The sequence below is a fragment of the Grampus griseus genome (assembly GCF_964374135.1).
Source record: "Grampus griseus genome assembly, chromosome: 20".
Lineage (NCBI taxonomy): Eukaryota > Metazoa > Chordata > Mammalia > Artiodactyla > Delphinidae > Grampus > Grampus griseus.
The window spans coordinates 49,369,974-49,393,285 of record NC_139014.1 but is presented as its reverse complement, the minus strand read 5'-3'; the positions used below and the strand labels follow the sequence as shown (position 1 = coordinate 49,393,285).

Sequence of the window (23,312 nt, the reverse complement as noted above, 5' to 3'; positions counted from 1 at the left end):
CTTTGTCAGTTGCTTCATTTGCAAATATTTTCTCCCATTCTGAAGGTTGTCTTTTGGTCTTGTTTATGGTTTCCTTTGCTATGCAAAAGCTTTGAAGTTTCATTAGGTCCCATTTGTTTATTTTTGTTTTTATTTCCATTTCTCTAGGAGGTGGGTCAAAAAGGATCTTGCTGTGATTTATGTCATAGAGTGTTCTGCCTATGTTTTCCTCTAAGAGTTTGATAATTTCTGGCCTTACATTTAGGTCTTTAATCCATTTTGAGCTTATTTTTGTGTATGGTGTTAGGAAGTGATCTAATCTCATACTTTTACATGTAGCTGTCCAGTTTTCCCAGCACCACTTATTGAAGAGGCTGTCTTTTGTCCATTGTATATTCTTGCCACCTTTATCAAAGATAAGGTGACCATATGTGCATGGGTTTATCTCTGGGCTTTCTATCCTGTTCCATTGATCTATATTTCTGTTTTTGTGCCAGTACCATACCGTCTTGATTACTGTAGCTTTGTAGTATAGTCTGAAGTCAGGGAGCCTGGCAGGTGTATTCTTAACCACTGCACCACCAGGGAAGCCCTAGTTTACTGCATACAGGTCTTTTGTCTCCCTACGTAGGTTTATTCCTAGGTATTTTATTCTTTTTGTTGCAGGGGTAAATGGGAGTGTTTCCTTAATTTTTCTTTCAGATTTTTCATCATTAGTGTATAGGAGTGCAAGAGATTTCTGTGTATTAATTTTGTATCCTGCAACTTCGCCAAATTCATTGATTAGCTCTAATAGTTTTCTGGTGGCATCTTTAGGATTCTCTATGTATAGTGTCAGGTCATCTGGAAACAGTGACAGTTTTACTTCTTCTTTACCAATTTGTATTCCTTTTATTTCTTTTTCTTCTCTGATTGCTGTGGCTAGGACTTCCAAAACTATGTTGAATAATAGTGCTGAGAGTGGACATCTTGTCTTGTTCCTGATCTTAGAGGAAATGCTTTCAGTTTTTCACCATTGAGAATGATGTTTGCTGTGGGTTTGTCATATATGGCCTTTATTATGTTGAGGTAGGTTCCCTCTATGCCCACTTTCTGGAGAATTTTTATCATAAATTGGTGTTGAATTTTGTCAAAAGCTTTTTCTGCATCTATTGAGATGATCATATGGTTTTTATTCTTCAATTTGTTAATATGGTGTATCACATTGATTGATTTGTGTATATTGAAGAATCCTTGCATCGGTGGGATAAATCTCACTTGATCATGGTGTATGATCCTTTTAATGTGTTGTTGGATTCTGTTTGCTAGTATTTTGTTGAGGATTTTTGCATCTGTATTCATCAGTGAAATTGGTCTGTAATTTCCTTTTTTTTGTAGTATCTTTGTCTGGTTTTGGTATCAGGGTGATGGTGGCCTCATAGAATGAGTTTGGGAGTGTTCCTTCCTCTGCAATTTTTTGGAAGAGTTTGAGAAGGATGGGTGTTAGCTCTTCTCTGAATGTTTGATGGAATTCACCTGTGAAGCCATCTGGTACTGGACTTTTGTTTTTGGAAGATTTTTAATCACAGTTTCAATTTCATTACTTGTGATTGGTCTGTTCTTATTTTCTATTTCTTCCTGGTTCAGTCTTGTAAGGTTATACCTTTCTAAGAATTTGTCCATTTCTTCCAGGTTGTCCATTTTATTGGCATAGAGTTGCTTGTAGTAGTCTCTTAGGATGCTTTGTATTTCTGTGTGTCTGTTGTAACTTCTTTTTCATTTCTAAATTTATTGATTTGAGTCCTTTCCCTCTTTTTCTTGATGAGTCTGGCTAATGGTTTATCAATTTTGTTTATCGTCTCAAAGAACCAGCTCTTAGTTTTATTGATCTTTACTATTTTTTTTTTGTTGTTGTTTCTATTTCATTTATTTCTGCTCTGGTCTTTATGATTTCTTTCCTTCTGCTAACTTTGGGTTTTGTTTGTTCTTCTTTCGCTAGTTCCTTTAGGTGTAAGGTTAGATTGTTTATTTGAGGTAGGCTTGTATAGCTATAAACTTCCCTCTTAGAACTGCTTTTGCTGCATCCCATAGGTTTTGGATCGTCGTGTTTTCATTGTCATTTGTCTCTAGGTATTTTCTGATTTCGTCTTTGATATCTTCAGTGATCTCTTGGTTATTTAGTAACGTATTGTTTAGCCTCCATGTGTTTGTGTTTTTTTATGGTTTTTTTTTTCCCTGTAATTGATTTCTAATCTCATAGCGTTGTGGTCAGAAAAGATGCTTGATATGATTTCACTTTTCTTAAATTTACTGAGGCTTGATTTGTGACCCAAAATGTGATCTATCCTGGAGAATGTTTCGTGTGCACTTGAGAAGAAAGTGTAATCTGCTGTTTTTGGATGGAATGTCCTATAAATATCAATTAAATCTGTCTGGTCTGTTGTGTCATTTGAAGCTTGTGTTTCCTTATTAATTTTCTGTTTGGATGATCTGTCCATTGGTGTAAGTGAGGTGTTAAAGTCCCCCACTATTACTGTGTTACTGTCAATTTCCTCCTTTATAGCTGTTAGCAGTTGCCTTATGTATTGAGGTGCTCCTATGTTGGGTGCATATATATTTATAATTGTTATATCTTCTTCTTGGATTGATCCCTTGATCAGTATGTAGTGTCCTTCCTTGTCTCTTGTAACATTCTTTATTTTAAAGTCTATTTTATCTGATATGAGTATTGCTACTCCAGCTTTCTTTTGATTTCCATTTGCTTGGAATATCTTTTTCCATCCCCTCACTTTCAGTCTGTATGTGTTCCTAGGTCTGAAGTGGGTCTCTTGTAGATAGCATACATATGGGTCTTGTTTTTGTATCCATTCAGCAAGCCTGTGTCTTTGGTTGGAGCATTTAATCCATTCACGTTTAAGGTAATTATCGATATGTATGTTCCTATGACCATTTTCTTAAGTGTTTTGGGTTTGTTTTTGTAGGTCCTTTTCTTGTGTTTCCCACTTAGAGAAGTTCCTTTAGCATTTGTTGTAGAGCTGGTTTGGTGGTGCTGAATTCTTTTAGCTTTTGCTTGTCTGTAAAGCTTTGATTTCTCCATCGGATCTGAATGAGATCCTTGCCAGGTAGAGTAATCTTGGTTGTAGGTTACATATTCATCACTTTGAATATGTCATGCCACTCCCTTCTGGCTTGTAGAGTTTCCGCTGAGAAATCAGCTCTCAACCTTATGGGAGTTCCCTTGTATGTTATTTGTCGTTTTTCCCTTGCTGCTTTCAATAATTTTTCATTGTCTTTAATTTTTGCCAATTTGATACTATGTGTCCGGGCCTGTTTCTCCTTGGGTTTATCCTGTATGGGACTTTCTGCACTTCCTGGACTGGGGTGGCTATTACCTTTCCCATGTTAGGGAAGTTTTTGACTATAATCTCTTCAAATATTTTCTCTGGTCCTTTCTCTCTCTCTTCTCCTTCTGGGACCCCTATAATGTGAATGTTGTTGCATTTAATGTTGTCCCAGAGGTCTCTTAGGCTGTCTTCATTTCTTTTCATTCTTTTTTCTTTATTCTGTTCCGCAGCAGTGAATTCCACCATTCTGTCTTCCAGGTCATTTATCCGTTCTTCTGCCTCAGTTATTCTGCTATTGATTCCTTCTAGTGTAGTTTTCATTTCAGTTATTGTATTGTTCATCTCTGTTTGTTTGTTCTTTAATTCTTCTAGGTCTTTGTTAAACATTTCTTGCATCTTCTCGATCTTTGCCTCCATTCTTTTTCCGAGGTCCTGGATCATCTGCACTATCATTACTCTGAATTCTTTTTCTGAAGGTTGCCTATCTCCACTTCATTTAGTTGTTTTTTTGGGTTTTTTTTCTTGTTCCTTCATCTGGTACATAGACCTCTGCCTTTTCATCTTGTCTATCTTTCTGTGAATGTGGTTTTTGTTCCACAGGCTGCAGGATTGTAGTTCTTGTTTCTGCTGTCTGCCCTCTGGTGGATGAGGCTATCTAAGAGGCTTGTGCAAGTTTGCTGATGGGAGGAACTTGTGGTGGGTACAGCTGGCTGTTGCTCTGGTGGGCAGAGCTCAGTAATACTTTAATCCTAACCCACTTGTCTGCTGATGGTTGGGGCTGGGTTCCCTCCCTGTTGGTTGTTTGCCCTGAGGCAACCCAACATTGGAGCCTACCCGCTCTTTGGTGGGGCTAATGGAGGACTCTGGGATGGCTCACGCCAAGGAGTACTTCCCAGAACTTCTGCTGTCAGTGTCCTTGTCCTCACAGTAAGACACAGTGGCCACCCCCCCACCCCCACCCCCCCGCCCCTGCCTCTGCAGGAGACCCTCCAACATTAACAGGTAGGTCTGGTTCAGTCTCCTGTGCAGTCACTGCTCCTTCCCCTGGGTCCCGATGCGCACACTACTTTGTGTGTGCCCTGCAAGAGTGGAGTCTCTGTTTCCCCCAGTCCTGTCGAAGTCCTGCAATCAAATCCTGCTGGCCTTCAAAGTCTGATTCTCTAGGAATGCCTCCTCCCGTTGCTGGACATCACGTTGGGAAGCCTGATGTGGGGCTCAGAACCTTCACTCCAGTGGGTGGACTTCTGTGGTATAAGTATTCTCCAGTCTGTGAGTCACCCACCCAGCAGTTATGGGATTTGATTTTATTGTGATTGCACCCCTCCTACCGTCTCGTTGTGGCTTCTCCTTTGTCTTTGGATGTGGGGTATCTTTTTTGGTGAGTTCCAGTGTCTTCCTGTCGATGACTGTTCAGCAGTTGGTTGTGATTCCGATACTCTCGCAAGAGGGAGTGCGAGCATGTCCTTCTACTCCGCCATCTTGAACCAATCTCTCAATTTACTTATTTTATTTATTTATTTTTGGCTGCATTACATCTTTGTTGCCGCACGCGGGCTTTCTCTAGTTGTATTGATGGGCTTCTCATTGCAGTGGCTTTTCTTGTTGCGTAGCATGGGATCTAGGCACACAGGCTTCAGTAGTTGTAGCATGTGGGCTCAGTGGCATGAGGGCTCAGTAGTTGTGGCTCGTGGGCTCTAGAGCACAGGCTCAGTAGTTGTGGCACACGGGCTTAGTATCTCTGCGGCATGTGGGATCTTCCCCGACCAGGGCTCAAACCTGTGTCCCCTACATTGGCAAGTGGATTCTTAACCACTGAGTCACCAGGGAAGCCCCTGGGGTAGCTTCTTTGAGGAAATAACATTACAACTAGGATGCAAAGGTTGAGTAACAGTCAAGTGTGGAGAAGGAGTTACTTGCAAGAAAGTGCATGTGTGAGGGCCAGTGAGAACAAAGGAGTTTGGCCTGTGTCTGAAAAGTTAGAAGAGGCCCTGAGGTAGAGCACAGTGGGAGGTTTTGCTGCCGAACTAAACTTGGGTCCACTTGTCCATGCGCAGTAAAACCAATCTACTTTCACTGGGTTGTGGTGAAGGAAAGTGCAGTGCTTATTGCAGGCGCAAAGCAAGGAGACCAGGCAGCTAGTGCTCAAAAGGCCCAAACTCCCTCATGGCTTTCAGGGAAAGGTTTTTTAAGACAGGGTGAGGGAGAGGGTTGCAGGGTGCGTGATCAACCTGCGGACAGTCTTCTGATTGGTTGCTGTTGAGGTGACCAGGAGTTAACATCATCAACCTTCTGGTTCTAACAGGTCTGGGGTCTACTGCTTGTGGGCAGCATACAGTTAACTTCTTCCACCTGGTGAGGGTTTCATTATCTGCAAAACAGCTCAAAGGAGGTGGCTCAGAATGTTATCTATAGCCCTTGAGGAGGAACTAAAGGTCTTTGACTTAGTTTAGCTATTATTTTGTCTTGCTTGACTGTTTTTCTTTCTTTCTGTGTTTTCTCCCTTCTCTGATTAAATTTATTCTTTGGAACTGGGGGAAGCCTAGGAAGCTAAAGTTTTTCTGCAGACAGGAGGCATGTGGAGGACATTCTGTCCTGGGAAGGCCACGTAGGGTCTTGCTCAATTACAGTTTGCCCTTGATACTAATAGCAATTGGGGGGAGCCTTTGAAAGTTTTAGCTAGGAGCGATGTGATCAGTTTGGGACTTTTAGAAAAGAATCAGTTTTAGATCAGAAGGGGATCTGAGAACTTGAATTCAGGTCCCCTTTTACAGATAGTAGGTGGTAACCTGTGACCAATAGTGGAGGCCCAGGCCTCCTGAATCCCATTTTGGGCTCTGGACCAGATGTTTTCACATGAAGCCAAGAAGCGGCTGAGGTGATAGCTTTGCCTCCTTCTCCCAGTGACCACCTCTGAACCCTTTCTCTGACCACCAGTGAAGATGCTCACGTTCATGGTTTACACACCCCACCCCCTCTCCCAACCTCCCTGGTCCTTTCAGGGACTTCTCTAAGTGGGAAGGGAGGGTTCAGTCCTGATGCAGGGTGAGTCCTGCTGGGGGGTATGGCGAAAAGTGAGCTGATTTACTTAACCATTCCTCTATTGTTGGGCAGTAAAATTGTTTGAAAGGTTATTATAAAAAAGACTGCAGTGCATGTCTTCACATCTATATCATTTTGAGGGAATTTAGTAAGCTACTAGAAGATAAAAACTTGATTCCAAATGCTTTCCAGAGTTTTCTCAGATTATACTCATTAAATGAAAAGGACCAGTTTTATCAGTGCCTTCCTAGTCCTTTAATGTTTGCTAGTTTAAAGAGTTTCCTTTCATTTGAATTTCTTTGCAAGACAATAAGGAAAGTAATATATTGCTCACTATTTGTTTCTTGTGTCTGCCTCTTTTGGTCTTGCCTTCTTTACATTTTCCTCTAAAACACCAGGTATCCATGAAAATATGTAGGAGAAAAGATCAGGACACATTTAAAGTTAACACCTTTTATTGTTTTATAACCAAATTAAAATGTCAGAAAATACATATACTGGTCAGGACCCAGAAAATGCTTGATATCTCCCCCCTTTAATTCTGTGTGCTGGCCTAAGGGGAAACAGCTGAAAGAAAGGTATCTTTTGTAGAGAGCATTCTTGGGTCCACTGGAGAATATGCTCTGAGGAGAGTTGTACCACTTGGAGCGGGGGGGGGGGGGGGCAGGTTGGAACCAAGTGGAGCCCTTTTCCAGACGTGCAAGTTGCCATTCCAAATGGGGTGATTTAAGGACTTCCCAGGGCACTGCAGACCCTATCTGGGGTACTCAGACACCTGGAGGAAGTCACATTCCCCCCTTTATCCCCAGGGGTCAGCTAGCCACTGAGAAAGGAACTGATGGGCTTGGGGGGCACAAAAAAGGCATCTGTGACTGATCAGTCCTGATGACCACTGCATCAGGAGTAAAGGGCACTTTGCGCTTTTTTTTAATATATAAATTATTTTATTTTTGGCTGCGCTGGGTCTTCGTTGCTGCCTGCGGGTTTTTCTCTAGTTGCAGTGAGTGGGGGCCACTCTTTGCCGCATCGCGGTGGCCTCTCCTGTTGCGGAGCACGGGTTCTAGGTGTGCGGGCCTCAGTTGCTGTGGCTCACGGGCTCTAGAGCGCAGGCTCAATAGTTGTGGCGCACGGGCCCAGTTGCTCCGGGGCATGTGGGATCTTCCCAGACCAGGGCGCGAACCCATGTCCCCTGCACTGGCAGGCGGATTCTCAATTACTGCGCCACCAGGGAAGCCCGCTCTTTGGTCTTTCAATGGCTGGTCCCTATGATGTCACATTAATAGCACCCAATTTGAAACTTTCCCATTGGCCAGCATCATGGTACTCCAAAGGCATGGAATAGGTAGATGGCTTTAGGCCAGGGCTTGAACATAAGCATAGACAATTCTTGTGATGCTGAAATGTCAGCATGGAAAGATCTTAAGAGGCTAGCATGATCATCTTCCTGATGAGGTGCACCGAGGGAAAGGGGCTTTCCCAGGTTTGGAAAGTGCTCAAGTTCCTGCTTCTCTTCTTCCCACTTCAAAGCCAATTTCTGTAAGATTAATGAGCCTCCTACTCGTTCACCAAGTTTCTGCAAAAACGCGGGCAGGGGTGATGCTGTGCAGAAGCATGGGAACTGGCTGTGTGTTACACCATCCAGAAGCTTTGATGGGGGCCACTGGCCAGTCTGGCTTCCTGAGCATGGGGCCTCTGACATGTACGGGAGAGGCCACCTGGAAAGCTTTGCTGTACTTGAAGAAACAGGTTAAGTCCTCCATGGCAGTAAGTTTAAAGGGGCAACCCTTAAAATTAAAGAACGTTAACTTGATGAAAGCCTCACAGAAGCTGCTCCAGTGACACCGTCTGCATTCCAGTTCCTCAGTTGCTCTTTCTCACGTCTTTTCTACATGCAGTTCCCTGACGTGGATGCTTCCCCCATCACCTAGTTAGACTGCTACTAACCTTTCTGACTTCAACTTGTGTGTCACTTTCTTGTGGAAACCCGGCCCCTCCTCACTGAGGACTCTCAAAGCATCCCATCCTGTTTGTGATTGATGTGTGACCTCTAGACTCTGAGCACCTGGGCAGGGACCGTTTCTGTGCTGCTAGCCACTGTGTCACCAGCATTTAGTCCAACACCTGACACAGTAGGCACTCAATAAATATTTACTGACTGAAGGAGTAGCTGTAGGGAGACATTTCCATTCCAGTATAAAACAAATAGCACAGCTGTCAAGTGTTACGGCCGCTGCCAAGCGATTCCAAAAGCAGATTAAAAGAAACCAGACCCAACTCCTCAGTGGCCGTGACCCCTGCCCTTTTCACTCCCAAACATATACGTAACATGCTGTGTTATCAGATCCAAGGGTTAGCCTTAGAGAGGAAGTGAAACACCACAGCAAATCACCTGGAGTTTTCACTTTCTCTTCAGACAGCAGGTTGGGCTTGCTGACAGGTCACCTAGCAGCCCAGGGGAGGAGCTGCTTGATCTAGAAGGGGTCCAGTTCTGGGGACCACGCCCCTGTGCCCCAGAGGCCAGCCTCGCCAGAGACCTTTCTGCCCCTCCAACCCTCTTGTCCAAAGGCCCCAGTGGAAGGATGTTTACTCCCCGCTCTGTGCGGAGGAGAACCAGAGTCCTCCCAGAGAGGGTGCTCCCTTGAGTCAGGGCAGGTGCTCACACAGCACCCAGGCTTGCTGGGTGACGGGCAGCACTGCAGGCCTGGGCTGCCAGCTGGTTTCAACAACCATGATTGAGTTCTAGACCCCTCCCCTTGCGTTTTCGCTGGGGCTCCTCAGCCAGTGCAGCGGGAGAAGCGAGCCAGCCGGCTCCCTAGCCCAGCATATTCTCTTGCATCTGACAGAGGAGACTTGGTCTGACTGCAGGCGGCAGGAAAAGTTCATTTCCTGAGGGAAGGCGTGAGTAACCCAGTGGATTCTCAGCAAGACAGGTGAGCCTCTTGGAACTGGTAACACAGGTTGCCTCCGGGAACGGGTGGGAGGGAAGCTTTTCACTTCTGTTCTTTTGTACCTCTTAAATTTTGAGTCATTTAAGTATGACCTAGCCAAAATATTTTAATTTAAATGAATTGAGCATAATGCCACTTTCCCGAGGGAGGGAAGGGGGGAATCTGCTTGGTCTCAAAGTAGCTTGCGCTATCTCCTCAAGCACTGCTTCTCAACCTTTCACGTGCGTGTGAATCACCTGGGAGTCTTGCTGAAATGCAGGTTCTGATTTAGGGGGATGAGGGAGGGGCCTGAGACTGCATTTCTAACAAGCTCCCAGATGATGCGGATGCTGCTGGTCCAGACCACACTTTAATAGCAGTGCTTTACAGCCACTGAGGGAGGGGGTTGAAGGCCAACCTAGTAACAACTGTTTCCACCTGACGACTGAGCGCCATTCATCAATCATCTCATTAGATGGAGCCCTAGAGGAGACAGGGAGGGAAGCCGGGCAGGGACACTGCAAGCCCCACAGAACAGCGAGAGCCAAACCACACAGGCAGATGTGTCTCCCATCTGGGTGAGACGCTATCCCCTGAGCTTCCCGAGGCTCTCCTTCCTCATGGCCAGCTGCCTCCTCACAGGTCCAGTCCTTTCCCAGTTGCCTCCTTGGCCACCTTTAAATTTCACCCCTGGGGGCAAGGCCACATGTCCCCTTGGGTGTTGGCCAAGGTCCTTCTCTGAGGAGCCATCATTCGCTCTAGGGATTTGTGCAGGTCTCAGCTAGAGGCTGGAGGAAGGCCAGAGTCCTGGGCCCAGCTGTCATGTCTGTCGGCTCTGGAGGGAATTACACGCATGCCCCCCTCCCTGGGGGCCAGGTCAGTGTCTCATTCAAGCATCTTTTGGACAGGGCCCAGCCCGCAGCAGGCATCAGTGTTTGTTATGTGAATGAATAACTGAATGCCCTACTAAGTTCTCAGGAAAAATGAAAACACTCTAGGCCCTTGGCCTGCCCTCCACCCTTCCCCTCCCCAGGGCCTCTTCTGCATGAGCCACTGTGGCCACTGGGAGGCTCCCCTCCGCACACACACAACAAAAAGCTTGTAGCAGGATTCCAAAGTGCAGGAGAGCGGGCTGTGCCTGGAAGCCCCGTCCCACGTGGATGACGATGACTCTTTCCAGTTCAGAGCTGTGGGCAGTTCTGCCCTCAAATCTTCACCAAATCTGCTGTCAGCCAACAGCTCTGGCTATGCCTCCACGGTCTGCAGGTTCTGCAGCTGCTCCACATTCACCTTTCCATTCCCCTGGTGGCCAGACCTATGTGTGGGCGGGTGGGGGCACAGAGGACGCTTGGGAGCCCTGCAGGCAGGGACGGCCTCCCTAAAGGCAGGCTCCGCCTGCAGAAGCCTCTGGCTGGCAGCGCGGTAGGCAGTGAGCGTTCACAGCGGCAGTCTGAGGGCTCCCTGGCCACAGCCCAGGCACAGGGAGGCGCTCAGGCCGCGGCCTCTGGAGCTGGCCCAGCAATGAGCAGCCGCTGCGGCCCCACAGCAACAGGCGAGGTTGGCCAAGACCAGCAGAGCAACCGCTCTTTCCTCTTGTAGGCGAAGGAGCTCAGGTGAGCACCCAGGAAGTGACAGGGAGCACGTGGGGGGCTGCTGGCACAGGCCTACCCCAGCAGATCTCCCAGCCTCTCCATCGTTCTTTCCTCACTCCTCTCCATCCTTTGCCTTCCCTCTCCATCCTGGCTCACCGCTCCCTCTTTCCCTGCCCAGGCCCAGTTACCCACTGGAGGCTGCCAATCGCTGAGTCAGCAGAGAATGGAAGCTCGAAGCAGAGGGCAGCCAGCCCCAGGTCAGTGAACGCCTCTGATGTAGTTCACGAGAGGAGAGTCAGGGAACCCTACTCACTGAGCTGGAGGTTCCCCTGTGTCCAGCACCCCCGGAACAAAAGGGAAAACAGGCCCAGAGAGGGCCAGGCACTTGCTCAGGGGCACATAGCGAGGCAGGGAAGCAGAGCAGGCCTGAGGGCTGCCTCCTGACTCAGCCCAGGGCTCCCTCCCACGCCAGGCTGTGGTCAGGTCTACAGAAAGCGCCAGGCTGCCCGGGGCTTCTGGGCAGTGCTCAGGGAAGGGCAGCCTGCAGGTCACCTGTCAGCACAGCCACCACTGTCCTCAGGCTTGGGCAGCTCCAGAATTTCCACATCAAAGAGGAGCTTAGGGGGAGGCATCTGATGAGGTGTGGAGGGATGAAGGGCCGGTAAGGCAAAACAACCTGATGGAGAACTGGATTCTAGGAACCCACTGCCCAGGTTCAAATCCCAGCTCTGCCATTTATTAGCTGTGTGACTTGAGCAAGTTACTTGACCTCTCTGAGCCTTGGTTTCCTCATTAGAACAGGAAATATTAATGTCCACCTCATTAGGTTGCTGAAAAGAGTTCACATGTACAAAGAACTCAGAGCAGTGCCCAGCAGAGTAAGCCTGAGTAAATGATAGTACTGTCTTAACGTGGGCACAGCATAGCAAGCAGACAGGTTTGTGGTCGCTCAGGGGTACTGGAGGGTAACGGGCATCGTGGAGGGGCTAAAGCACCACCAGCACCCCTCCCCCCCAGAGTCCAGCTTGGATGGGCTCTGCTGGGTCCCTGGCATGCTGCCTTGGGGCCAGGTCACCCAGAGCAGGGAGCACAGTAGCCAGCTGGGCTGTCTCTGCGGGCCTCGTTCCTGGCCCTTGGCTGGGCAGCCCCTCACCTGGCAGGCTGGAGGAGCTGCCGGCACACACAGCCATTCTCCTGGGCGCGACCTCCATCCTGCACCTCTGGCTGCTCCGCCAGCCCCGCCGCGTCCGGGGCCATGCTCTGCTGCGAGGACTCTGCCATTCGGGCGAGGACCTCTAGGTCCCTGGGCAGGACATGACCCATTAACCCTGGCCTGTGGGTCCCACCTCCTCCCTGGGACAGGTGAGCCACTCGCCCTGCAGGGGGCGCCCCTCTTCCCCCAGCAGCTCAGCAGGGGTGGCAGGTACAGTGAGGGCTCAGGGCTCAGCCCGAGAACCAGGGCTGGGGTTCAGTCTAGGCAGATGATGCAGGCTGGCCCTCCGCCCCGTCCCAGGTTGGGGTGGGAGTGAGGGAGCAGCACCCAGTGCATTTCCCATCCCAGCTCCTCTGAACACACGAACACACACACAGACACACACACACACAGACACACACACAGACACACACACACACACACACAGACACACACACACAGACACACACACACACACACACACAGACACACACACACACACACACACACACACACACACACACACACACACACACACACACACACACACACACACACACACACACACACACACACACGCTCCTCTGAACACACACACACTCTCTCTCTCTCCCCCCCCCCCCAGGCCCCCAGAGTGAGGGGGGGAAATCCGTTTTCTTTCTTTCCTTCCCTTACCACTCCAGCTTCCCTCAACCCCAGCTCACCAGGACCACCAAGTCCAAGAATCCTAAAATTGTAGGTGCTGGAAGGCACTGTATGTAAACCAACACTCTCATCTCACAGAGAGAGAAACTAAGGCCCAAGGCGGCCTGGGACTGGTCCAAAGTCACCTGGGGAGACCGTGGCAGGGCCAGGCCTGGAAACGAGGTCTCCTGCCCATGGCCTGGGTGGTCTTGTCTTCTGCCAGCTGCTCTGAAGTAGAATCCAGTTTTGTAGAGCGGGTACTCAGAACATTCCGCCTTACCCAGCCCTTCCAAGGGAGCTCCCCGTATTCAGCCCTGCCTCTACCCGCCAAACGCCGACATAAAACCGGGGTAAGAGTTCTGAGCCCGGGAGGGGGAAGGCTGGCCTAGTGGCTCCCCTAGGGCCGCTGGGAGGAAGCGTGACTGACCTCGCGTCCTCATATTTCTTGTCTCGGTAAAAGTGGCTCTTTTTGATGAAGTAGATGAGTACCAAGTCGCAGAAGAAAGACCCCTGCAAAAGAGTTGGGGGTCCCTGACTCAGGATCCTAGACTTCCAGAGAGCACCCGGCCACTTGACACCAACTACATCCCATTTGATCCTGCAGCAACCCCTGAGGGGGGCTGCGCTCAGAAAGAGGCATCTTTGTCCAGGGCCACAGAGCTGCTCCATGGTAGAGCCCGAGTTAGCCTGTGGTCTGTCTGACCCCTCAGGGTGAGCACCCCGCACTACCCTGATCCCATCGGATCACGCCTTCAGCCAGGGTCTGCTAAGCACTGCCCTGGGGTGCGGCCAAGAGTAAGCCAGTGAGACCCTCTGGGGACTCCCCCTCTGGTGCAGGAGGCGGGCATATAAATTATGACAGTGACAATGTCCCAGGATGGGGACAGGAGCAGGGGCAGCAGAGAGAAGATGGGACGCTACTCAGCCTGGGGAGGAACATCTGGGCTGAGTCTTGAGGCTGAATAGGATTTTATATAAGGAAAAAGGAAAAATCGCTCAGGAAGGGCACTGCAGAGGAACAGGCTCGTCATGCCTGGGAACAGGGCCAGGAACAGAATTGTGGCATTGCGGGAATCCCTCTAGTAGGCAGTGAGAGAGGGACTGGAGGGTATCTGAACAACAAGGACACCACAGCAGCGGTCAAGGAAAGATGAGGAGGGCTGAGCCAACCCAGCGGACCGACCCACTGACACCTGAACACAAGCTCTTCAGACCAGAGTGGATGGCGCAAATACCAGTCTCCTCCACCAGAGGGCGACTCCACCCACTGCACAGAGAGGAGGGAGCGGGGGTGGGGGGTGGGAGAGGGTTGATGGAGGACCACAGGTGAAGCAAGTCCTCTGACCCTGGGCATTGCACAACCTTCCCCGCCATACCCGCCCATCCAGATGCTAAAAAGATTATCAATTCCTTGTTCCACAGAGAACACTCCTCCCACCCCCCACCCAGCCTCTACCACTTTTCCCCCTTACCTTCATTTCACAAGTGTGTCCCCAGATGCCTGTGTTCTGATTTACCCCCATCATAAAGTGATGTCTGAAGGTGGCCCCTGTCTCGGGAAGTTACCTATGTTAAACGTGCAGGGCTCCCCAACAATGTTGCTGCAGTTAAGAGGAGGCCCTTGGGGCCCACTTTCATCCACTGACCACCTCTCAGGAGCATGGCCTCTTTGAGTCCTGCTACAGGACATGGTGTTCCTGGTCTCAATAAGAAGTCAGTCCTAGGTCCTCCTGGAAGCCCCCATGGGGCTGCTGTGACCTCCTGGGCAGAGGAACCAGGGACAAGGCTGCCAGAAACCTTGGCAAGTGGCTTGCTGGTACGGGTGTGAGCCACTCTGATGACTGCCTTGTCTTTAAAAAACTTCCAGAAAAACAAAGGGGCATGAAAGATCCAGAGGAAGCCTTTCCCTGCCCTCCAGCTGCTACTTCCTCTCCGGTGGCCCCTCTGCCCAACTGAAGGGACAGACCTGGACTACAGCCCGACTGCCCTGCCTCTCATCTTTCTAGCCCCGTGATTCACAACCGGGGGGCAGTTTGGCGACGTCTGGAGACATTATTGGCCGTCACAACTGTGGGGGAAGGTGCCGCTGGCGTCTGGTGGGTAGAGGCCGAGGATGCTGTCAGACACTCTACAATGCACACAGTCACCCCACAAAAAAAGTGATCTGGCCCTACGTGTCAACAGGGCCGCGGCTGAGAAGCCCTGTGTATAGCCGGATCCTGCCTCTTTTTAGCAGAAGTGGAGACAAGGCTGCGCAGGATCCCAGAGAACCCCCCCCCCCAGCTGCAGAGCCACAGGCAGAAGCCTCTCTGGCTCTGGAAAGAGAAACCCAGGTAGTCACGGCCACCTGGGGGCTGCTGGAGGGGTGTGAAGTCCCAGAGAGCCCTCTTCACCCCCATCCGCACTGACCTCCCCAGTTCTGGTTCTTTCTGGAGCACTGGGACGACAACTGTGGGGCAGTGTCCCTGCTGCCCGCCCCTGCGGGTGCTTGGAGGGTAAAGAGGGTGGGGGAGAGGTACTCACCACACCCATGAGCGCCACCCCTGAGCCCACGTTGATGACTGTGGGGATGATGTTGAACTTCCCTGCCTGGAGCACAGAAAGACAAGGTGGGGTGAGGAAGGCAGCAGGACAGCGGGATCCCCAGGGACTCCCCCAGAGCCAACCTGGGGTCCCCCCAGCGTGCCCCACCCTCCCAGGACCTGCCCAGCTTCAGAAGGGGAGCCTCACCCACACACCTTGCCGTTCACCATCACATCAAAGCGGATCCCGTAGGCTTTAAACAGCGTGCGGCGCTCCACCCCAGCTGCGTCTCGGTAATACTTGGCAAACCTGGGGGAGACACGGCTCAGGGAGCCCTCGGCCTACCTGGGTCTTCCCTGTTTGGCAACACAGGCTCCACTACCTTGGAGATTTATAACCCCCCCACCCCAGGACCCTGGCATTCAGCAGGCCCAGGAAAGGTTGGAGACCCCCTTGCTGACGTGACATAAAAGGTTCGTTCAGATCTTTGAAGTTCTTGTCAGACGCTCCCCAAGAGGCAAGGGCTTTCCCACGACTACTGGGCCAACCCGGACCACCAAGGCACTGATGGGCCTGACCCAGGCCTCAGCTTCAGGGCAAGTCCAGAGCCATGGCCAATGCTTCTCTCCCAGAGGCCCCCTGGCAGCCTGCCTGCACCTCCCGCTCTGACACCCACCCCCAGGAAGGGGTGTCGTAGCGCTGGCACCCAGGCAAGGACACGAAACGTGGAGAGGGTCATAAGGTGGCAGACTTAGCCCCAGTTACCTGAAGTTGTACCCAGAAGAGAGAGAGTTTTCTGAAAATCTGTTGTCCAGACGGTTAAAATAATAGCGAGGGTAACATTCAGAGGGAGCTCTATCAAGATCACAGTCCCATTCAATCTGAATTCCTATCACACCACCCTTGATGCAAAAGAGACAAGAATCAGTGCACAGAACTTTCTGGAGATACAAGTCACAGACCAGCTCTTCGTGGAGAGCTCAGGCAGGGGGTTGGCCCCACTGGAGCATCCTTCCCGGAGGGAAGAAGGCCCAGGGTTCACACCTCTGGGGTGACTGAGAAAAGTGCGTCGCGGACAGCCCATATCCTCCTGCTTCACGCTCCAGGGAGAAGGGAATGACCCGAGCAAGCACCTACTGCAGGACTGGCACCTCACACCACAGCCAGGGTGCCAGTGGGGCTCCTGGCTCGGTTTCAGCTGATGCCCCTGGACTCAGAGCCAGACGCAGGTGCAAGTGTGCAGCACAGCTAATTCTGAGACGGTCCCTGGGCAGGTGACTGTAGGGCCACCCCATCGCGTGGGTCCTCCTCCACACCCCCTCCTCACTGCAGAGCTCAAGCCCAGAGCCGGCCAGCCCCACCACCCACCTGCACAGCTATCTCCTGGAAGCTGCTCCCCGTCCAGCTGACCACAGACCCAAGTCGGAAGATGGGGCAGTAGGGGTCCTTGGGGCCAAATTTACAGGACTTCAGGAAAGCTCTGTCTGTGGTGTCCAGCACATTTGTCCTGGGTGGAGGCCATGAAGAGCCAGTGAAAGGAAGGTAAGACTCGCTGTTCCCAGGCCAGAAACCGGGTGTGACCCACACTGAGCCCTTGGCTAAAGCCCCTCAGATCCTGACTGCTTTCCACCCCCAACACCCTCCAGCACGAAAGGACACAGCCCTGCTGCCACTGCACGGGAAAGGGTGCCCCCTCACCACCCAGTGGGGCATTCCACACAGCGTTCCATACACATGGGCCCACGTACTTGGAGAAGTTGAATTTGGGGAAACGAACGAAGTTCTTTATGTAAACAGTGAAGTCTTCAGCTTCGCCCAGGAGTGGCTTCCTGAAAACCAAGGCAGGACAGTCTGCTCAGGAGGCCCTACCCCGCCCCCTCCATGCCTGTGCGGAGGCTGAAGCCTGTCTGCTCCCTGGGTGCCCTGGAGCCTTTGCAAAGGACAGTCAATTTGATCATGTCGGGGTGGTCCTGGGGCCTTTGTGGGGTGCCCTGGCTTCTCCCCCAGGACATGTCTCCACCATTGGGCTGGGACCCGCTGCCCAGGACTGGGTAACTCCTCAGGGTCCCGAGGTTACAGCCACTCACGCTGGCCTGGACTTTGTCTCCACCGGGCACCAGGCGAAGATCTCACAGGTGCCCTTTTGCTCGCTCCCCGCCCGCAGGCAGCGGCCAGTCCTCACTCCTGCAGGGGTGGGAGAAGGACAATGCCAGGAACCTCCTGGTTCCAACTCCCCTTCTGCCCCCAGCCCTGTCCACTCCAGGCCTCACCATTTCCAGCCACAACAGGCTCCCCAGGAGGGCAGTCGCTGTCCTCATAGCACAAGGCATCCGGAATGCTTTCACTCTGCCAGGAGAGAAAGGGTGCCTGGCGGGGGGCAGGTGCTTGCAGGGACCCCTTCTCAGAACCAGGTCCCACCCCAGGGTGAGGCCGGGGGTTCCTCCCTTGCCTGTGGCTGCTCACCCCTTGAGAACCTGCTTCTCCCCTGAATAATGCAGGTATGCACGCTGGTGCACACATCCCCCAGGGCCCTTGGAGGGGGTCGACACCCCTGCCTCAGGAGAGGGGTGGACCCCAAGTACTGCTGGCAGCTCTCCCACCCCCTCCCCAGCTCTCTGCACCAAGACGCACCTCGGCACAGGTTTCCTGCCGCTGGTTGGGGGTCACGACCAGGTTGGTGATTACAAAGAAGACATTCTCTCCCTGAGAAACCAGAGGGAGGTTGAGGAACCCCCTCCTGCCATCTGGGGTCCCCCCTTCCCGGGGCTGCCTGGCAGGTGGTGGGATCTCTGCATGGGTGTTGCAGACACTGGGGCCACAAATCAGTGGATCCCACCCACGAGCCCACTGACCTCAGAGTCCCAGAGCAGGTATGCTTAGAGGGGTCTCTTCCATGCCCACAACCCCAAACCATTCTGACCTCAGCCCCCAGGGTCCAAGCTGAGATACAGGAGGGGAGAGAGGAGAAGGGGCAGTGAAGAGATGGCCCGGCCCCGGCACAGGGAACTGCTCCCAGGGACAGTGGCCAATATAAGGGCAGGGCTCTCGGTGCCCGGCCACCTGACTCACACTGACCTGGAAGTTCTCTGGGTCCCATTTGGTTTCAACAGGCTCAGGGTTTCATGGGAACAGAGCAGCCCCGTAAGGCACAGTTGGGGAGGGCTGGGGTTAGGCATGGGGTAAAGGACCTGGGCAGAGTCTATCTGCAAACCCTGCAGCCATCCCAGGCCAAGGGAGACAGTGAATGGAGGTCCCTGGCTCCCCAAGCAGTTTCCCATGTCACCCACCCGGATCCAGACCCTGCCAGCCTGGGCCCTTGTGCTGGGTGGGGCTCAGACCTGGGGTGGGATGACATAGTCGGCAACATCCCAGAGCCGCTCCCCAAGCTCTGAGGTGTTGGTGAAGGTCACACCCTTGACTTTGGTGATGATGCTGCTCTGCAGGGATGTGTCCGTGTCTTGGTAACACTTCTTCACCAGGAACACCCAGCTGCAGGGAGGGGCAAGCAGGTGGGCGTCAGCCTCATTGCTGCCCTCAGGAAGTTTCCTCAGGCCCCCAGGGTGTGGAGGGGTCAGGCTTGGGGCTCCACCTTTCCCACCAGCTCCTGGGCAGGAGTCACAACTCCCTCTGCCGCCTGAAAGCCAGTCCTGCAAGCAGCAGAGGTGACAAGCAACCCCAGAAGTGAGAGGCTGCTGCTCTCAGGAGCCAAGGCCCTGCAGCTGGGCAAGCTTGGGATGAAACTGGCTCGACCCACACTTGCCATGTGACCCCGGGTGAGCCAATGAACTCTGGGGGTCAACACAGGGCTAAGTGCACCTCCTTCCAGAGGGGTGAGGATGGTTAAAGGACATGGTGCACAACCTGGAACTATCATGAGGAGACCTCAGACAGACCCAAACTGAGGGGGATTCTACAAAATTAGAGTGCAAAATTCTGTACTCTTTGACACCCAAAACACAAGCAACAAAAGAAGAAATAGGTAAGTTGGACTTGATCCAAATTAAGAACTTTTTTGTGCATCAAAGGACACTATCGGGGCTTCCCTGGTGGCGCAGTGGTTGAGAATCTGCCTGCTAATGCAGGAGACACGGGTTCGAGCCCTGGTCTGGGAGGATCCCACATGCCACGGAGCAACTAGGCCCGTGAGCCACAACTACTGAGCCTGCGCGTCTGGAGCCTGTGCTCCGCAACGACAGGCTGCGACGGTGAGAGGTCCGCGCACCGCGATGAAGAGTGGCCCCCGCTTGCCACAACTAGAGAATGCCCTCGCACAGAAACGAAGGCCCAACATAGCAAAACTAAATTAATAAACTCCTACCCCCAACAACAACAACAAAAAGAGTACATGTGAATTCCAGAGTTTACTTATGAGGAGGTTCTATTGGCAAACTTCCAAAAGTCACCAAGAATAAAATTAAAAAAAAAAAAAAGACACTATCAACAAAGTGAAAAGACAACCCAGAGAATGGGAGAAGATATTTGTGAGTCACATAACTGATAAGAGTCTAGTACCCAGAATATACAAAGAAGTCTTACAACTCAACAATAAAAACGACAAGTAATCCAATTTAAATATGGGCTAAGGATTTGAATAGATATTTCTCCAAGACAGACATACAAATGGCCAATAAGCCCGTGAAAAGATGCTCAACATCTTTAGTCAGGAAATGCAAATCAAAAAACACAGGGAGATAGTACTTCACACCCAATAAGACAGCAGTAATCCAAAAAATGGGAAATAACAAGTGTTGGTGAGGATGCAGAAAAATTGGTACTTGCTGGTGGGAATGTAAAAAGGTGTAGGTGCTGTGGAAAGCAGTTGGGTAGTTGCTCACAAGGTTACTATATGACCCAGCAATTCCACTCCTCAGTATGTAACCAAGATAATTGAAATCATATATCCACACAAAAACTTACACATGAATGTTCTAGCAGCATTATTCCTAATAGCCAAAAAGTAGAAACAATCCAAATGTCCGACAGATGAATGCATAAGCAAAATGTGGTGTATCCATACAAGGAGGTATTATTCATCAATTAAAGGAATAATTTACTGACACAGGCTACAGTATGTATAAATCTTGAAAACATTATGCTAAGTGAAAGAAGCCAGACAAAAAAAGGCCACGTGTTGTAATGATTTGATTTATATGAAATGTCCAGAATGGGCTATAGAGACAAAAAGTAGATTAGTGGTTACCAAGGGAGGGATGGTGGTAGGGGAGAATTGCAAATGACTGTTAATAGACACAGGTTTCTTTTGGGGGTGATGGAAACGTCCTGGAATTAGATAGTGGTGATGGTTGTACAACATTGTGAATGTACTAAAACCCACTGAATTGTGTAATTTAACATGGTTAGTTAAAATGATGAACTGCATGCTATGTGAGTTTTACCTCAATTTAAAAATGGTTTTTAAAAGATCCTGCACTCTCCAAAAAATGTCAGTGTCATAAGATACAAAGACAGACTCAGGAGTGATTCCAGATTAAAGGAGACATGACAACTGAACACAAGGCATGATTTCAGATTTTCTTTTCCTATAAAGGTAATTTTGGGGACAATTTACAAAAGGTCTATTGCTTAGATGATAATATTTTTATGTTAATTCCCGAATTTTCATGCTTTTACTTCATTAAATAAGAGATTCCTTGTTTTTAAGAAATACCCATGGAAGAATTTAGGAATCGAGAGACATCATGCCTGCAACCTACTCAACAGAAAAAAATTGCACATGTACACACACACATAGAAAGAGAAAGGGATAAGGAAAACACAAATGTAGTAAAATGTTAACATTTGAGGAATCTAGGTGAAGGGCATTAAAAAACTACTACTCTTAAAACTTTTCTGTGAGTATAAATTACATCAAAATACAAAAAAAAAATTTTTTTAATGAGACGGCACACGTAAATTGCTTAGCACAGCGAGTGCCAGGCACAGAGGAGGAGCTCAATGAATATAACACATCAACTTATTACTGAGGTTACTGTTAATTAGAGATTGTCCAGGTCAACCCCCCTTGGTAAAGTTGGGAAAACTGCAGCCAGAAGAGGGCAGGAAGCCGCCTTCCTGAGGTCCTGCAGCAGTGCTGTGGGGTGCCCTGCCTCTCCCAGGCAGCAACCAGGATGCTTCCACCCTCATCTCTGGGGGCAGAGCTGGCATGTCCTGGGGCCCTAGGCTGTCCCATCTCCAAGGACCTCTGAGAGGGTTGTGACCCTTGAGCCAACCAGCCATTTTAGTAGGGACACACTGGGCCTGGCCTGGACAGAAACATTCAGCAAATACTCAAGGAACAACCACCCTTCATTCACTCATTCGTTTCACACCTGTCCCCTAAGCAGTTAGGGGATACCAGGCAGGCCCCGCCCTCATGGCATCCCCAGGCTGACAAGGGCAGTCAGCACGAACGTTAAGCAAATGATCCCCTGAATACGCACGTAATTACATTGTGGGAATTCTGGGGAGGAGCATGCGAGAACCCAGGTGTGAAGGATGAGTGGGCGCTAACGACGTAGGGGAGGAAAGGGAAGCCTGGCTGAGGAGCAGTAAGACAGAAGGCCCTCAGGTGGGGGGCAGCCAGGTGTCTTAGGGATGAATGTCAGGGATGAAGCCCGGCCTCCGGGTGGGGGTGAGGTGAGGTCAGGGCTGCCCTCCCTGGAGGAGCCTCTACTGCTCCCCAAGTCAGGAAGTAGGAGGGACTCAACAGCATTAAACTGAAGGAATAAAAGAGGCACATCCGCATCCCAGTTGTCTGGTGTCATTTCCTCTCCACCTGTCCGCTCCCTGCTTGGGGGTGAGGCCTCTGAACAGTGCCTGGCTGACCCCAAGGAGCTGCCCCTCAGCTGATGGTGCCAGCTCCTGCAGGGCGGGGGAGGGGGGCAGACAGGAGAGCTGGGTGCCAGGGAGCGTAGAGGGTTTCGGGGCAGGACCCCCAGAGAGGCCAGCCGCGGGTGGGGCAAGCCAGCCAGAAAGGAGTTCTGGGACATGCCAGGCTCCTGAGTTGCCCCTGCCGGGAGACTGGCACTGAGCTCAGTGACTATAAATAAACCACCGGGGGCCGGCCTGGGCCAGCCCGGGCTAGGGCCCAGGGGGGCTGCCATGACAGCTGCAGCCCAAGCCCCTGCAGCCTCGCCCCCTTCCCAAAGCCCTAGCACTGGCGGCCCCAGCCCTGGAGAAAGGAACTGCCCACGGAAAGCCTCACAAATGGGGGGGCCCCAGGAACCCCGGCGCATCTCATCACCTCAAGAGCCGCTGGGGAGTTGAGGGCTCCCTCCTTAGCCCCCACCCTTAAGCCCAACGGTACAAGAAGGGCCGCCTTCCCGAGCAGGGTCCCAGAGCCCAGTCACAGGGCACCCCGGCGCCCCCAGGCCAATTCCCAGCCCCCGGAGGCCACAGCTGCGGCCCCGACCGGCCCTTCCCCCTCCCCGAGCCCCGAGCCCCGGAGAACTCACACCACCAGGTAGGTCAGGATGGAGACCTGCAGCAGCCGGTAGAGCAGGCCCACCTTCTTATTCTTGGCGATGACGTACTTCTCGGTCTTGTAGTCGAAGAGCGACTGGTAGAGCCCCTTGCAGCCCGCCTGCCCCATGGCGCCGGCTCACCTGGCCCGCGATCGCGTCGCCACACGTGTACCGCATGGAGCCGCCCCCGCCGCCGCCCGGCCTCCAGTGTGGGCACCGCTGCGCCCGGGTACGCGGCTCACCGGGCGGGGTCCGGCGGTTGGCGAGGCCGCGGCAGCGCCGCCCGAGGCCAGGCGGGGGCCTCAGACTGCGACCTTGCCTCCTCCCCTGACTGACAGTGACACCGCCGGGCCGCCGCCCGGCCACTGGCCTGCGAGGGCCCTCCCGGCGATCGCCGCCGCCCGGGAGGGGTGCGGTGAGAAGAGGGTCTCCTTTGGAAGCAACGCCCCTTCTCCGCCCCCAAAGAAATCCAGGGGTTCCTCCTATTGAATGGCCGGGGAAACTGAGGCCAGGGGAGGGGGACCTACAACACAGCAAGTGGAGGCGAAGACGGGGTAAAGAGCATTGACAGAAAGATACAAACAGGTTTC

At 51.5% G+C, this 23,312-nt stretch overlaps 1 protein-coding gene across 2 annotated transcripts; it reads right to left on the bottom strand.

Annotated features, from left to right (window-relative positions):
• Positions 1-6,811: 6,811 nt before the first annotated feature.
• P2RX5 (purinergic receptor P2X 5) lies at positions 6,812-22,952 on the bottom strand. Of its 2 annotated transcripts, XM_082678747.1 has the most exons (13): positions 22,714-22,952; positions 18,598-18,748; positions 17,891-17,962; positions 17,530-17,605; positions 17,347-17,443; positions 17,008-17,088; positions 16,628-16,766; positions 16,025-16,161; positions 15,475-15,568; positions 15,260-15,325; positions 13,164-13,246; positions 12,014-12,163; positions 6,812-10,583 (listed from the first exon to the last, which is right to left on the bottom strand). In XM_082678747.1, the coding sequence occupies exons 1-13, from the start codon at positions 22,848-22,850 to the stop codon at positions 10,514-10,516; spliced, it is 1,353 nt and encodes a 450-aa protein (XP_082534873.1). In that variant the 5' UTR covers positions 22,851-22,952; the 3' UTR covers positions 6,812-10,513. The 2 variants fall into 2 exon arrangements, with proteins under 2 accessions (XP_082534873.1, XP_082534874.1); XM_082678748.1 differs by lacking the exons at positions 12,014-12,163; positions 13,164-13,246.
• Positions 22,953-23,312: the final 360 nt, after the last annotated feature.